At 37.9% G+C, this 16942-nt stretch overlaps 1 protein-coding gene across 1 annotated transcript in view; it reads left to right on the top strand.

Moving 5' to 3' along the window:
• TBC1D31 (TBC1 domain family member 31) overlaps window positions 1-16942 on the top strand; it is a 96757-nt gene that overhangs the window by 56290 nt on the left and 23525 nt on the right. The window contains exons 9-15 of the mRNA XM_023518133.1: window positions 2319-2398; window positions 2479-2625; window positions 7779-7912; window positions 13625-13758; window positions 14082-14261; window positions 15809-16041; window positions 16614-16766. Coding sequence (XP_023373901.1) covers window positions 2319-2398; window positions 2479-2625; window positions 7779-7912; window positions 13625-13758; window positions 14082-14261; window positions 15809-16041; window positions 16614-16766 — 1061 coding nt within the window. The remainder of the gene's footprint in view (window positions 1-2318; window positions 2399-2478; window positions 2626-7778; window positions 7913-13624; window positions 13759-14081; window positions 14262-15808; window positions 16042-16613; window positions 16767-16942) is intronic.

Below are 16942 nucleotides of genomic sequence, written 5' to 3'. Positions count from 1 at the left end.
AAAAAAAAAAAAAGAAATAGAGGATTACCAGTACCTTAGGAGCCGTCTGTATACTTACTTGAGCCATATATTTTCCTGCCCCCCCCGTGTTAATTATGTCCTTGATTTTTTTATAGTTTCATAAACTTTTTTAAAATAATAGGCCATTTAAAGGACTTTATTATAACCTCTTCATGTAACTCTAAACACAATATTGTTTTTAGAAACTGAATAGCAGGCTCAGCGCCTATGGCTCAAGTGGCTAAGGCGCCGACCACATACACCTAAGGTGGCGGGTTCTAATCCAGCCCGGGCCTGCCAAAACAATAATGATGGCTGCAACCAAAAAATAGCCGGGTGTTGTGGTGGGCGCCTATGGTCCCAGCTACTTGGGAGGCTGAGGCAGGAGACTCGCTTGAGCCCAAGAATTGGAGGTTGCTATAAGCTGTGATGCCACGGCACTCTACCCAGGGGGATAGCTTGAGGCTCTGTCTCAAAAAAAAAAAAAGAAAGAAAGAAACTGAGTAGCAGACATAAACCTAGCTGTGTAAAAGATTGAGTGATACTGATCTTATTAGATTAATACTAAGAGCTTTTTCATTAATGCTTTAATGAAAAAATCAGCTGAATGGTAGTCTCTGAGGCATGATCTGGTTTCAGTGTTCCTGAAAATTTACAGAAGCCTTTTTTGGGGAAACTGATGGACATGGTCATGAGTGACTTCTGGGAAGTGAAAGGCTCATCACAGTGACGGTATCAGGCAGCATTCTCACATAGATCAAGCTAAATACCTGATGGAACTATGGCAGGCAGTGGGGCTGCCCCAGAGGAACTCATAGGCATCTCTGTAAAGTAGGTCAAAGTAGAACACTTCTGTGAGGTGAAAGGCAGGTCCTCAACTAATCTTGGCATTAGCAAAGGAAAGTGGGAACTGCATCAGATTATGGTCAAGACAAGGACAGATAAAATTCAGGCCCAAAGCATCAGGGCATTCTATCCTTTGTTTATAAAGAGGCTTCAGTGGCAGCAGGCATACCAGTGATGACAGCAATCAGTGTCTCTTTTCCTAGATCACATTGCTGTAGTCTGGGCTAGTTGCCCTCTATATCTGATACATGGCACTCAGATGGGAATCGTCATTCAAAATCATCTTGAGTTTCCCTATTCTAATCACCTTGGATTACCTATTCCTATGTAAATAGAGCACTAACCAAAATCAGAAAATCTAGCTTCAAGTCTTGATCCAAGATTTACCACATTTGTAACTGTGAACAATTCACTAGGCCTCTGAGTCTCCCATTTTCTTTCTTTTACTTTCTTTTTTTTTTAAGACAGAGTTGTCACTCTTTTGCCCTGGCTAGTGTGCAATGTTGTCATCATAGCTCACTGCAACCTTAAATTCCTGTGCTGCGGTGATTCTCCTACCTCAGCCTCTTCACTACCTGGGACTAAAGATGTGAACCATCATGCCCAGCTAATTTAATAGAGACAGAGTCTCACTCTTGCTCAGGCTGGTCCCAAACTCCTGGGCTTAAGCAATCTTCCCTCCTTGGCTTCCCAGAGGGTTTGGATTACAGATGTGAGCCACCATGCCTGGCCTAATCTTCCTGCTTTCTAAAATAATGGAAGACAACATCTCAACTGTTTTATAAAGTTCCTAGGATCAAATGAAATAATCTGTGGAATTATCTATGGATAAGTTCTAAGGATCAAATGAGATAATCTATGTGTTATAATCCTAAAACCTATAAAATATTTTTCCATTAAGATAAAAATTGACTTAGAAGTTTTAGATATAAGGGACTGTCAGCAGAAGCTGTCTATTATGGTTGTGTAGGATAAAATGGGGAAGTAGGTTAAGTTTTACTACAGGACTTGTCCTTCATACTTTCATGCCAGGAGTGCAGAATGTTAAGAAACAGGAAGAGGTGGAGGTGTGGGGCACGATCAGAATGCATTGCCCTTGATGCAATGGGCTCCATCCAGCTACTGAAGCTAAGACCAGTTTTTATATTTTAAATGGTTACATTTTAAAGGTTGTGTGAGAACATAATGTTCTCCTTTTTTTTTTTTTATACCGCAAACCCTAAAATATTTACTAACTGGCCTTTTACAGAAAAGGTAAAAGTCTGGGGCAGATAATTGTCATGAACTTTATTTGCTATGTATGTGCACACTCAGGAAAGGGAGAATGAGAGAGAGAGAAGAGAGGTCCGTGATGTGAACGTATTTCTTACCGTGTGTAATGTTCTAAAGTTGGAAAGCCACGATGGACGAAATTGCCGTTTGTCATCTTTTCAGTTTTATGATTATGTCACTTACTGTCTTTCTCTTTATAGAATGAATTATCGGATGGATTGAACAAAAAACGTCTACAAATCTTATTAAAAGGCTATGGTGAATATCCAACAAAATACAGGTAAAATTTAAATTCTTTTATGTTAAATCGATTTTAGATCGATTTTTTTTTTTTTAGTTCAAATAATATTTTAATTTCAGAATGTTCATTTGGCGCTCTCTGCTGCAACTGCCTGAAAATCATACTGCGTTCAGTAGCCTCATAGATAAAGGGACTCACGTGGCATTTATCAATCTCCAGAAGAAGTATCCCATCAAAAGTAGGAAACTACTCAGAGTATTACAGAGGTATGTACAGTGTATTGCAGCAATGTGTGAAGCCTGTAAATAATAATTGATTGCAATGTTTGAAAATCCTCTGCTTACAAAATATTCTTTGGCTGTTTCTAATCATCCTGTATGATATATTGATTTAATTTAAAAATAAAACTTATGTATGTTTACATATGAATATTAGTTTGTGTTGTGTTGTAGAAAATAGGAGTCTTTCAGATTAATCTAGAAGAACAAAGAAGCATAGTAGAGCTTTGAGTTTGAAGGCAAAAGATATACTTTTGAATCTTTATTCTTCTGCTTAATAATTGTGATATAAATCCATTTTACTTCTCTTAGCCTTAATTTCTTTCTTTTTTTTTTGAGACAGAGTCTCCCTATGTCACCCTCAGTAAAGTGCTGTGACATCACAGCTCACAGCAGCCTAAAACTCATAGGCTTAAGCGATTCTCTTGCCTCAACCTCCCAAATAGCTGGGACTACAGGCACCCACCACAATGCCCTGCTGTTTTTTGGTTATAGTTGTCATTGTTGTTTGGGCTGGTTTCTAACCCACCAGCTCCAGTGTATGTGGCTGGCACACCAGCCACTGAGCTATAGGCTCCTCACCTCTTAGCCTTAATTTCTTTATCTAAAAGTGAGGATGTTATTACCCCAGTAATCATAAGATTATTGGAATTATTAGATAAGAATCTCTCTCAGAATGCTCAAACATACTGAAGTCCAATTTAGACTAAGCACCCAGTACATGTTAATATTAAGAATAATAACAACTAATCCTTCAAAAGTGCTTTTCATGTGGTAGGCACTACCAAATATACATTTAGCTTATTTTATGTGTAAAGAAACTGAGATGTAGAAACATTAGCTAATATGTTACTCAGATCACATAAGTGGCAGAGCTCTACTCCTTTGAGCGCTGCCATATGTTTTTGTTTTTTTGAGACAGAGTCTCAAGCTGTCATCCTGGGTAGAATGCTGTGGAGTCATAGCTCATAGCAACCTCAAAGTCTTGGGCTCACAGTATTCTCTTGCCTCAGCCTCCCAAGTAGCTGGGACTATAGATGCCCGCCACAATGCCTAGCTAGAGATGGGGTCTTGTTCTGGCTCTGGCTCAGGCTAGTCTTGAACCTGTGAGTTTAGGCAATCCACCTACCTCAGCCTCCCAAGTTCTGGGATTACAGGCATGAGCCATCTCACCTGACCTAAATAGCTGAGAATTGTGGCAGGCACCTGTAGTCCCAGATACTTGGGAGGCTGAAGCAAGAGGATCCCTTGAGCCCAGGAGTTTGAGGTTGCTGTGAACTATGATGCCGTGGCACTTTACCAAGAGCAACGAAGTGGAACTCTCTCTAAAAAAAACCCCTAAATTAGTGAGACTTATTTGAATCCTGATAGACAAATCAACTGAAAAGGACTTTTTTAGACAATCAAGGAAATTTGAATCTTTAAATCATTTGAAATTACAAAAAGAATATATGTTCTTTGTAAAATAATTTAAATAGTACAGAAGATTATAAATAAAAAAAGTCAGCACCTCCTCCATCTACAAAATGACTTGTCAGAGATTGGTTCATTTCTTAAGAGTTGAGGTCCAGACTGAAGCTCAGTGGTATGATCATAGCTCACTGCAGTCTGGAACTCTTGGGCTCAAGTGATCCTCCCACCTAACCCTCCCTAAGTGCTGGGATTATAGTGTGAGCTACTATGCCAGGCCTACTTTATTTTCTTACAGATATGTGTATATATACACACACACACACACATATATACACACATACATACACACACATATGTATGTACATATATACATATAGAGAGAGAGAGACTCTCAAAAAAAAGTGCAATGGATGTTTCAAAATGTTTTTTTAACTCTTCATCTTGCTAGTGGACATTTAGGTTATTTTGCATTTATTTGCTTTTCAAGCAATACTCTAATAAACATCCTGATAGAATATTGTTGTAAAATAAACTTCTAGAACTGAAACTACTAGGTCAGGTTATTCATACACACACTCTCAGAGAGTTCTGCCAACTCAGAGAAATGCCAGTTTTGACATATTTTCATCAGTACTGGGTTTTATCAGTCTTTATTCTTGCCAAGCTGAGAGCCAGTCAAAAGATGGGAGGAAACTCACTGTTGAATATATAACTGCTGTAAGTATAAAAGAAGTACTTTACTTTCTCCCAGTGAGGCTTTACTTAAATTGTCTGGAATTTCATTTCCTATTCTCAATAATGATACTACTATATCCTTCCTAGGGTTGTTCTGAGTACTTTATCAAATAATAGAGGATGTCTGAAACAGGTTTAGTAACTTCATAATTATGTCAGTTTTCTCTGCTGCTATAACAAATAACCACACACGTAGGGGCTTAGAACAACACAAATTTATCCTTAGAATCCTGTAGTTAGACATCCAGCAGGGGACTCTCTGGGCTAAAATCAGTGTCAGCAGGGCTGCATTCCATTCTAGAGGCTTTAGGGATGATCCATTTCCTTGCCTTTTCTATCTTCTGGAGGCGTCCCACATTTCTTAATTTGTGACCTCCTTCCTCTATCTTCAAAGCCATCTTTCTGCCCATTCTGTACTCTCCCTCTGACTGCAGCCAGGAAAGGCTCTTCCATTTCAAGGACCTGTGTGATTTGATTGGACTTATCCAGATAATTCAGGGTAATCTCTTCACAAGGTACTAATCGTATCCACAACATCCCATGTGCAATAACATATTTACAGGTCTTGGGGATGAGGGCATGGGCATCTTTTGGGAGAGGGTGTGCATTATTCTGCTTGACACATTAACTCTAAAGTATACTTAAATCCCAGTGCGGTGGCTTACACCTATAATCCTAGCACTCTGGGAGGCCAAGTGCATGGATTGCCTGAGCTCACAGTTTCAAGACCAGCCTGAGCAAGTGCAAGACCTCCTCTCTAAAAATAGCTGGTGTTGCAGCAGGCGCCTGTAATCCCAGCTACTAGGGAGGCTGAGAGAAGAGAATTGCTTGAGCCCAAGAGTTTGAGGTTACTGTGAGCTGTGATACCATGGCACTCTACCAAGGGTGACAAAGTGAAGACTCTGTCTCAAAAAAATAAAAAATAAAAAATAAAGTATACATCTTATAAAATAGTTTCTATTTAGTTATGGGAGGGGATCAGCCTTAACAAATGTTAAAAGCTATTATTAAGCTATAATTGAAACTGGTGCTGACATATAAATAGGCAGAGAGTCTAACAATAGATCCCACTATGTTCAAAAATCATCTTTAAGAAGACCTTTCAGAGCAGTGGAGAATAGATAGGTTAGTTAGTCAGTGGCGTGGAATAACTGGGTAGCCATTTTTAAAATGTTGAAAACATACCTCTTATCTTACGCCAAGATAAATTCTCCTTGGTTAAGGATTTAATTATTAAAAAAATAAAAAACCATAAAAGTACTAGAAGTAAATGTTGGGCTAACAAGTCTGAATCTACTTTATTACTTTATGTGTATATTATGATTAATTAAGTATGTAAACTTAGATGTCAGTCAGATTTCTTATTCTCAGAGAAAAAAATTACAAAATAAAATTGCAAAAGGGGAAGGCTAGAATAAATCTTGTGGTGGTAGAGTAGAATTGGTGATGTCATTGTTTAATATATGATACATGCAGATAAATAGATATTGAAAGACATATAGATATGTACATATGTGAGTTTGTATATTTCCAGCCTCTGTCTGCTGAGAGGGCCTAGCAATGACACCCCAATAGCAATAGCAATGAACATACTTAGTACAGGAACCAGGGCTCCTTGGAGATGTGGTTCATTGCAGGATTGGATTGGAGGAAATACAGGATGAGCCTGGAGCATCTTGTAGTGCGATAAAATAATATAATGTATGTGAGTCAAGGGCCTAGGACTTAACCTAAAACTTAATGTTGGCCTAAGCTGAAATAGTTTAACAAATAAATAACAATAGCAATCAGTTATAACGCATAGGATAAAATAAATATCCTGAGTTCATACTGATATAATAGTTGCATAAATAAAGATATAAATGGAGGCGAAGAGGCAGCTCTAATAAATGTAGAAGGAGCTGGAGAATCAGAGAGTCACCATTAGAACACCACAGTAATAACTGCAGTCAAGACCTACCGATTGACACTAAGATTAGTGGGCAAAAGTTTGAGGAACAGCAGAATATTTGCACAGTCTTAAAATATCTCCCCCAAGATATTTATCAATTACAAGTGAAAAAATAGTAAATTTATAGTATGGAAACTTGACAGACACCCCCTTATCCAAGTCAAATTTAAAATCATCAGTAAGACATGCCAATTTGATACACGTCACTGTTGTGATATTCTATTTCTCTTTGTTTTTGTGGGTTTTGTTTTGTTCTGTTTTATTTTGCATCCCTGCATGATCTTTTGAAATACTCTTGTCAACAATATATAACCTCATTCTAATCCTGAGATAACATCAGATGAACCCAAATCTATTCCTGAAAAGTGATGATGGTGTGAAAAGGAGAGACTGAGGAACCCTCACACTGGAGGAAACTGCAGAGCTATAACAAATCAATGTAATGTGAATCTTGGGTGGTGAAATGAAAAAATGACACAGAAAAATGACGTTGCCGCAAAACTGGCAAAATCTAAATAAAGTCCATAATTAGTAGCATGGTACCAACATTAATTCCTTAGTAGTAATAATTGTACTATATGCAAAATGGTAACATTAGTGGAATTTAGGTGAAAGGTATATAAGAACTCTCTATTCTTTTTTTCAACATTTTGTCAGTCTAAAATTATTTGAAAACAAACAAAAAGTTTGGGAAAAAATGCCCAAGAATAAGGTTGTTAAAGGAAAGAAAATGCATCTGAAAGATATCATGAGGAAGCTCTGTGTACACTGATATAAACTACTTCCCAGAAAGCATTAACTGAAAAACGTAAGATGCAGAACAACGCTTATTACCATTTGTGTATGTGTTTGTTTTTTTTTAAAGATTTATACTTTTAACATGGGTTGCTTCTGGAGAAGTGAACTAGATGATAGGGGCAAGCAGGAGAATTTTCACCAAGTACGCTTTTTGTATTGAATTTTTATGTAAATGTCTTATTCAAATAAACTTTAATACTAAGTTACTGTTTTCTGGTCTTTTATTTCCTTATTTTATTCACAGAACCCTGTCTGCATTAGCTCACTGGTCTGTCATCTTTAGTGACACACCATATCTTCCACTCTTGGCATTTCCCTTTGTAAAATTATTCCAGAACAACCAACTCATCTGTTTTGAAGTTATTGCTACCCTCATAAGTAAGTAAGTAATTATTGAAGGATGAAACCAAGAATAGATTGCTATACGTTTTCCTGATGTCTTTGCACTATTTAATGATTCTAAATATCTGGATAGGCGCAGTGGCTCAAACCTGTAATCCTAGCTCACTGGGAGGCCAAAGAGGGAGGATTGCTTAAACTCAGTAACTCCAGACCAACCTGAACAAGAGTGAGACCCCATCGCCTCAAAAAATAGAAACATTAGCTGGGCATTGTGGCAGGTACCTAAAGTTCCAGCTGCTCAGGTGGCTGAGGTAGGAGAATCGCTGGAACCCAGCAGTTTGAGGTTGCTGGAAGCTAGGCTGATACCATGGCACTATAGCCTGTTGCTCAGCCTACAGCAAAAAAAAAAAAAAATTCTAGATACTGCTACTTTTTTTTTTTTTTTTTTTTTGACACAGGAGCTCAAGCTGTCCCCCTGGGTAGAGTGCTGTGGCATCACAGCTCACGGCAACCTCCAACTCCTGGGCTCAAGCAAGTCTCCTGCCTCAGCCTCCCAAGTAGCTGGGACCACAGGCGCCCGCCACAATGCCCGGCTGTTTTTTTGGTTGCAGCCATCCTTATTGTTAGGCAGGCCCAGGCTGGATTTGAACCCGCTACCTTGGATGTACGTGGCTGGCCATTTGAGCCACAGGAGCTGAGCTAGATACTGCTACTTTTAAGTCAAAAAAGTGTGAAAAAAAATCAGGTATAGAGCATAAGATAGACTATTGAAACATTTATGTGTTAAACTGTTTTATTTAGAAGAAATTAGAACAGTTAAATTTTAGAAGATACTGATACAGTCTGGATTTTGCTAGTAAGAAGGAAGCTGATCGTTCATTACAAAAAGTCAGTTGTTCTTACAGGATTGTTATAGTATGTAACACAGATGACATCTACACATACTATGACAGATTTTTACAGTAATGTTGTTAGATGTAACACACACTATAACAGGCCCTGTTGTGTTTGTGCTGGCTGCTCTGCATCCTCATTGTCCATGGCTAATATATATTGAGTGTGATATAAATGTAAATTTAGGAGATTATCGTTTCCTTGAGAATGGTCAGCACAAGTAGCTGTTGCTTTGTGTGTGTGCAAAGTACCATTCTCAATGTATTAACCTTAATTAACTCATTTAATTCTTGCAGCAGTCCCATGAGGTAAGTGTTATTATAATATGCCCTTTTTACAGATGAGGAGCATAAGGCACAGAGAGTTTAAGTTACATGCTTAGATTAAAGGCAGCGCAAGCATTAAAACCCAGACAGACTCCAAAGTCTATACTCCAGCTATTGTGTTTACTCCCCAACATTGAAGATTGAATCCTTACTATGTATTTTAAATCACTTGATATGTTTTTTTTAAAGAGATATGTACTTAACTATAATAACATTCTAAAAAGTAGACATTTTAAAGCTTCAAGCATATGTAAATTCAGACAATTAAGTTTACAAACTTATCCTAGAAAAATTGCCACATACTCATTGCCGAATATCACCACAGTCACCCGATGCCCATAACCATAGTGATATTCAGCAGTGAGGTATGTAGCACTTTTTCTAGGATGAGTTCAGGAACTTAATTAGCTAACCTTATATACTTTATTTTACTACAATTAGGAAAGAAAGAAACAGATTATAGCTAATTTAAGGTATGCAAAACTAAATTTTTTATTTCAAGTAAAATCCAGTTACTGTGTTTCCCCGAAAACAAGACACTGTCTTATATTTATTTTTTCTCAAGAAGACACACTAGGGCTTATTTTCAAGGGATGTCTTCCTCTCCGTGCTGAAATGCATGGCATGGCTATACAGATATGCTGCATAGCCACGCCCATCACTAGGTCTTATTATCAGGGTAGGGCTTATATTTAAAAAATGCATAGAAATCCTGCTAGGGCTTATTTTTTGGGTAGGTCTTATTTTGGAGGAAACATGGTACATAACTAAATATTGTTATATACAAAGGAAATTGATTTTCTCTTCTAAAACAAACATGCCTAAAATGTAAATTTAGGAGATTATTGTTTCCTCTATAATGGTCAGCACAAGTAGCTGCGGCTTTTTAGCAAGGGTCTCAAATGAGTTTTATTCAATAAACATTTTTTTAGGAGTAATGTTACGGAGCATAGCAAGGAAGGAGGCTGTGCTGGTTCCCCCTCTCATAGCCATGGCAGTACAGTGAACTTCAGAGAGACAGCGCAGTGCAAGTGCAAGCCAGACGGGCTGGGCAGCTCTGCCTTGCTGAGGAAAAATGACCAAGCATGGACGAAAGGAGACCCTGAGAGGCTGAGAGGCAGAAACATCACCATGTGCGTTCTTTGTGTGCACTGCTGAGAGGAGCACCAGATGCTTCCGTCAACTTCTCCAGAGTTCTCTTTCTTTTTTATTTTTATTTGTCTTTTTAAGACAGAGAGTCTCACTCTGTTGCCTGGGCTGGAGTGCCATGGCATCAGCCAAGCTCACAGCAACCTCAAACTCCTGGATTCAAGTGATTCTTCTGCCTCAGCTTCCCAAGTAGCTGAGATTGTAGGCACCTGCCACAATGCCTGGCTAAATTTTCTTTCTTTCTTTTCTTTTTTTTTTTTTTTAGTAGAGAAGAGGTTTTTTTTAAGACTTGCCTGGGTTGGAGTATAGCAGTATCATTATATCTCACTGCAACTTCAAGCTCCTAGACTCAAGCGATCCTCCCACCTCAACATCCCTACTAGCTGGGGCTATCGGTGCACACCAGCTTGCTCAGTTCTCAGATTCTGATAAAAAGAAAGGACATTGGAAGATATGGCAAAAGCAGACAAGGCTTGTTATGAAAGAGAAATAAAAACCTATATCCCTACTTAAAGGGAAAACAAAGTTCCAGCATCCCAGCGCACCCGCACGGGCCTCCTTTGGCCTTTTTATTGTTCTGTTCTGAGTATTGCCTCAAAATGAGAGAACGTGTGGCCTGTCCATTGGTGATGTTGCAAAGAAACTGGGAAAGAGATGGAATGACACTGCTGCAGGGGACACTGCTGCTCCAGCGAGGCTGAAGGAAAAATGCAAAAAGATACTGCACATACCAAGCTCAAGCAGTGCCTGCGGTGGCTACAGAGGGAGTCGCCGAGGCTGCAGAAAGCAAGGAAAGGGAGAGGAGGAGGAAGATGATGGTGAATAAGGGGCTTCTAGCCGTTTGTTTTTTCTTATCTATACAGTTTGTAACAACCCTGTACACAACTTTTAAAGAAAAAAAATTGAAATGTGAGGCTTTGTAAGATTTGTCTTTTTTATATAGTCAACCCATTACTAACTTGTCTTTAAAATGGCTCTGTCCTGGTGGTATTTCTGATAGCCACTAACCTTAGCTGGTATGGTATGGGGATTATAAATTGGCGTGGGAATTTAAAGCAGGTTTTTCTTGGCGCACAGCCCAATTTATATATGAAGATGGTAGTTTTTTCCCTTTCAGCTGTCTCTGAATCAGCTTACGGGAAAGAATTGTTCTGTTCACTGAATACTGCTCTGTAATTGCAACAACGGTAAAAAAATGTTGCAGCTGTTTTGGTGAAGGCTTTTAAGTAAATACAATTTTAAAAAATTAAGGAGCTTCACAGGAACGTTAGCACTGTTGGGGATGCGCCATTGTTTTGGCTTTAGGTTTAGAGTGTGCTTGGGACCTAGAAGACATAGTAAAGGGAAATAACCGCTTCTGTGTATGGCTTGGAATATAGCTAGAAAAGTCACTTTTTAAACACTGTTTAGAGTCTCTTTTATTACAGGTGGAAAGTCTTTGGGGTTAGTAAAGGATTTTCACACAGCTATCATTTCTCTTCATTTTGCTATTAGTTAGCTCTCTCTCTAAGTCCTCTGCGCATATTTTTGTGGTGGCGCTAAAGCAGATTAAAAATGCTTAAGAGAAGGCAAATGGTTACTGTATACAGCAGGGTTCCCCTCTGGCTAGAGGAAAAGTCTTCTATAAATAAAGATTAAACATAATGTTCAGGGCTTTGTATATGTGTGTGTCATTTTAATATCCCAATACTAGCAGTGCCTGAAATACAATAGGTACTTAGTAAATGTTGCTAAACCAAATTTTCCTTTTAAAATTAAGAGCCGCAGTTTAAAGAATTTTAATTTTTTAAAGCTTAGCAAGATTTGTTATAACTTAAATATTAACTCAGGTTTAAATGCTCAGTAATAAAGGAAATAAATGGAATTTCAGAATTGGAAAGTCCTTGTAAACCAGATGTAATTCAACATGCTGCTGCTTTTTTTTTTTTTTTTTGGAGAGATTCAGACCAGGTTTATTGAAAGGGACAGTGACCCAATTCATTCTGCTTCTTTTGCTAATTTGAGATAGGAGATCTTCCTATCAAAGAATGAAACCACAACTCAATATTAAAAATGAAAAAAAAAACCCAGCATTTGCTAATGAAGTAAAGGAGAGATTAAACACAGGCTCATTGAGTAAAACAAACTGATGATGTAAAATGGAGTTTTGAGAAGAATTTGGGGAAAGGCAGGTAAAAGAGTGAAAGTGAATTGAAAATTGCCTTAGAAGCTTATTCAGTCTAATGGATTCTACTTGGGACTAGCTTACTTTCAAAGAATCCTACTGTTACTGATTGGGTAGTTTTCAAAGTCAAGTTTACTGAAACAAATTGTCATTGATCAATTAGATTTAAAAACTAGTTCTGGTAGTTACTTATGGTTAAGGAACAATCAGTCTTTTTTATGGTTGGAGACTTCGTTTATTCTCATAGCATTTAATGAATAGAGATACAATACATAGACTTGTGTTTCTGTATATTGCTATCAATGTGTATATAAGAATATAACTTTGAACACTTTCCTTAAGCTTTCTGATTTTGATTATGAATTTTGGTAGATTTGAGGAGATTGGCACGTTAACATTGATTACATTCACTGAAAACTTAAATGGGGGCCCAGCATGGTGGAAATAGCCAGGTGTTTTGACAGGCACCTATAGTCCCAGCTACTTGGGAGGCTGAGACAAGAAAATCACTTAAGCGCAAGAATTTGCTATGAGCTATGATGCCAGAGCACTCTCTGTCTCCAAAAAACAGAAACTTAAATGGGGACCTTTTTGTTTTTTTAATTTTTTTTTTTTTTTTCGAGACAGAGCCTCAAGCTGTCACCCTGGGTAGAGTGCTGTGGCATCACAGCTCACAGCAACCTCCAACTCCTGAAGTCAAGCGAGTCTCCTGCCTCTGCCTCCCAAGTAGCTGGGACTACAGGTGCCAGCCACAATGTCGGCTATTTTTTGGTTGCAGCCATCATTGTTTGGTGGGCCCAGGCTGGATTCTAACCCACCACCTTAGGTGTATGTGGCTGGCACCTTAGCCGCTTGAGCCACAGGCGCTGAACCAAATGGGGACCTTTTTTAAAAAGATTATTTGGTTAATCACAAGATGAACAGAACAGGAGTCTGCAGGAACCACAATGCCCTATAACTAGGATTAGGAATATTTTAATGCCTTTTCCTTGATTACTCTGAAGGAATTTGTCAAATTTCTATAAACCTAAGATACTATGTTAGCATGATGGATGGGTGTTTAAAATCTATTGTTCTGTCCTTTAAAGAATTATGTTTTCTCTTATTTATTCCTGAGCATGTTGAGGACATAAAGAGTGGATATATTTAAGAATTGCAAAATGCTTTGATAAGAGAGGTATCTAAAGATAAACTTTCTTTTTTTTTCCTTTATAGTCAATTGGTGTCAACATTGGTTTGAATATTTTCCTAACCCTCCTGTCAATATTCTTAGTATGATAGAAAACGTGTTGGCATTTCATGACAAGGAACTGCTACAACATTTCATAGATCGTGATGTAACTTCCCAGGTAAGAAATAAAAGGCTTTTTAGAATAATATAACTATTTTGGAAGCTAACATTCTCTTCTGGTGTAAATAAAACAGTATTTTCTTGAAGGAGTGTAGTCAAAAGCATACTACATTTTATATTTTTAACAGTATTTCATTCTTTTTCTTCATTTAACTGCCTTCCTGAAAGTCTATAAAGAAGGGTCCACAATAAGGTAGTTCTTTTCATAATTATGTATTTAATACAATAACTTTTTGTGGTTTAAATGTAAGAGACTATTATCAATGACTCCATGTTGACTTTTCCTTAGACCACTAACACAGGGTTCCTTATTTATTATAGCTCTACGCATGGCCTCTTCTTGAAACTGTGTTCTCAGAAGTGCTAACCAGAGAGGAGTGGCTAAAACTGTTTGATAACGTCTTTTCCAACCATCCTTCGTTCCTCCTGATGACTGTCGTGGCCTACAACATATGTTCTAGAGCTCCTCTGCTCAACTGTAATCTTAAAGATGATTTTGAGGTAAATATCATTGTTCTTTAGAAGAGGTTCTCAGATTTCAGTTATTTCAATTGAAATTTCAATTGCTAGGTGGTAGGAAAATGATGGCTATCACATTAGACCACATCCCAGACCTTATGTAGCTATTAAACAGACACTTCTAGAAGCTGTTAGTCTTAGAATCATAGATTCAGAAAAGAACCGTGATAATACTGGCAGTGTATGCTTTTTGCTTTTATAAAGGATGTTTAACAGTTGCATAGTTGTTTATTCTGTGTACAATCTTATCAATGACCCATCTGGTTTGGGATACTCTGGATGTTTAAAGGTGGAAATGGCAACAATCAGAGTTGTGAGGCTTGGCCACAAAGTGACTGAAAGAAAGTATTAGAGGTAATATTAAAAAGGAGAGACTGGGGCGGTGCCTGTGGCTCATTGAATAGGGTGCCAGCCCTATATATCCAAGAGGACAGGTTCAAACCCAGCCCTGGCCAAAAACTGTAAAAAAAAAAAAAAGAAAAGAAAAAAAGAGAGAGACTTAGGCAGAAATCAGGGGGCCAGGAGGGAAGAGGGGCTGTGCAAAAACTTACCTACTGGGTACAGTGAACACTGTGTAGGTGATGGGCACACTTATAGCTCTGACTCAAGCATAACAAAAATGATTCATTTAACTAAAAACATTTGTATCCTGTAATATTTCAGAATTTAAAAAAGAAAAAAGGACAGGCTTTTTTGGTAAATAGGATGAAGGATTTGGGGTTTCAGGGAATATATGTAACTTATTTTGTGGTTCCTGTCAAACTTTATTTTTACTTAGTGATCAGATGATCCATACGTGGGTCATTGCTAAAGCTTTGAAATATACAAAACTCAAGAAATGTAAATCTGCACAGACAGAAATAGCTGAAGCCCTCCCAGCAACACCCATCAGTCAAGCAAGTTGAAACTTGCACAGGTGCATCAGAAAGAACACTTTCAAGTGTGTTTCTTGGAAGGGAGATAACAGACCATAGCGTAGTCTGCCTCAGTAAGCCGAGCGTGGTGAGACTTGAAGGGGTGAAGCAGAAGGGACCCTGATTTCTTGGAAGTGAAATAATGGAGCATAACACAATGTGTCTCAAAACTTTCCTAGTGACCCAGGTACGTAACTGCCAGCAGGACAAGATGACGTAGAAACATCTCAAATATTTTTAAAGAATCAAGCTAATTTATTTTTGAAGGCTAATTTATTTTTTAATTATTTTAGATTTGGAAGGGGAAAAAACTTCAAACAGAAAGGTTCTTCCATTGTTGAAACATTCTTTTCTTATTGTCGTGGAGGCCTTCATTTTGAATTAAAATATAGTTTTCTTTCAGAATTTCATATGGTTGTGAAATTGTATTACATTTTGAAAATGGGAAACCAAGTCTTCATTTTAAAACTTGGGTTAAGAAATGCTTCAGTGAATTTGCAAAAATCAAAATACTTAAGATAAATTCACATTTACATTGTTAAACTTTTGTTTTAATTCAACCCCATAATTGCTTTGTTAAGTAAACCTCTATTTAAACACCAAGTTTTCTTACAGTATTTTTTTCACCACCGAAATAACCTGGACATAAGTGTTGTGATTAGAGAAGTTTATCGTCTCATGGAAACCACGCCTGCTGGCATTCATCCAGACAGCATGCTCAATGTTTTTGTTGCCCTGACAAAAGGGCAGTACCCAGTATTTAATCAATATCCAAAGTTTATCGTGGACTATCAGACACTGGAACGGGAAAGAATAAGGAATGATGAATTGGATTACCTGAGAGAGAGGTAACTATAGAACAGCTGTTCTTTGCTGAAACAAAATCTGTTATGAGTATAAACAAAGTTTTTGATGAAAACTACACTAAAAGTAGCTTGGCACCATAGCTGTGTGGTTAGGGTGCTGGCCACATACACCAAGGCTGGCAGATTCAAACCTGGCCCAGGCATGCTAAACAACAGTGACAACTGCAACAAATAAAAAAATAGTCGGGCATTGTGGTGGGCACCTGTAGTCCCAGCTACTTGGGAGGCTGAGGCAAGAGAATCACTTAAGCCCAAGAGTTTGAGGTTGCGGTTTTGTGATGCCACGGCACTCTACTGAGGGCAGCATAGTGAGACTCTGTCTCAAAAAAAAAAAAAAAAAAGAAAGAAAGAAAGAAAAATACACTAAAATTATTAAGTGTTTATATGAAATCAGAATTTGAAGGCTGGAAATGTCTTTAAGCAGATCTTACGTATGGAAGTAAAATTGATTACACATGAATCAGGAATGCAGTTTGGTTTGGGTTATTCTTGGACTTAAGTTACTTAGCTTTTTTTGTTTGTGTTTTCATAATAATAAATATTATCTACTTAAGGCAGCAGGTTGAAGATATGCAAGCTGAAGTGAACCAGCAACAAGCGGAAGATGAAGCTTGGTACCAGAAACAAGAACTGCTTCGTAAAGCCGAAGAGACGAGGAGAGAAATGCTCTTACGAGAGGAGGAGAAGATGGTACAGCAAAGGCAGAGGTGTGTTTCATAATTTTAAAAATTCAGACATATTTATGAGTTAGGTGAACTTAACTTTTCATTTTTTCTTTTTTCCTTTTTTTTTTTTTTTTTTTTGAGACAGAGCCTCAAGCTATCCCCCTGGGTAGAGTGCCATGGCATCACGCTCACAGCAACCTCCAACTCCTGGGCTCAAG

The sequence above is a fragment of the Otolemur garnettii genome, unplaced genomic scaffold (assembly GCF_000181295.1).
Source record: "Otolemur garnettii isolate 467f Iridium unplaced genomic scaffold, OtoGar3 scaffold00004, whole genome shotgun sequence".
In the NCBI taxonomy this organism is placed as follows: Eukaryota; Metazoa; Chordata; class Mammalia; order Primates; family Galagidae; genus Otolemur; species Otolemur garnettii.
This window is presented reverse-complemented; position numbering and strand designations above follow the sequence as displayed.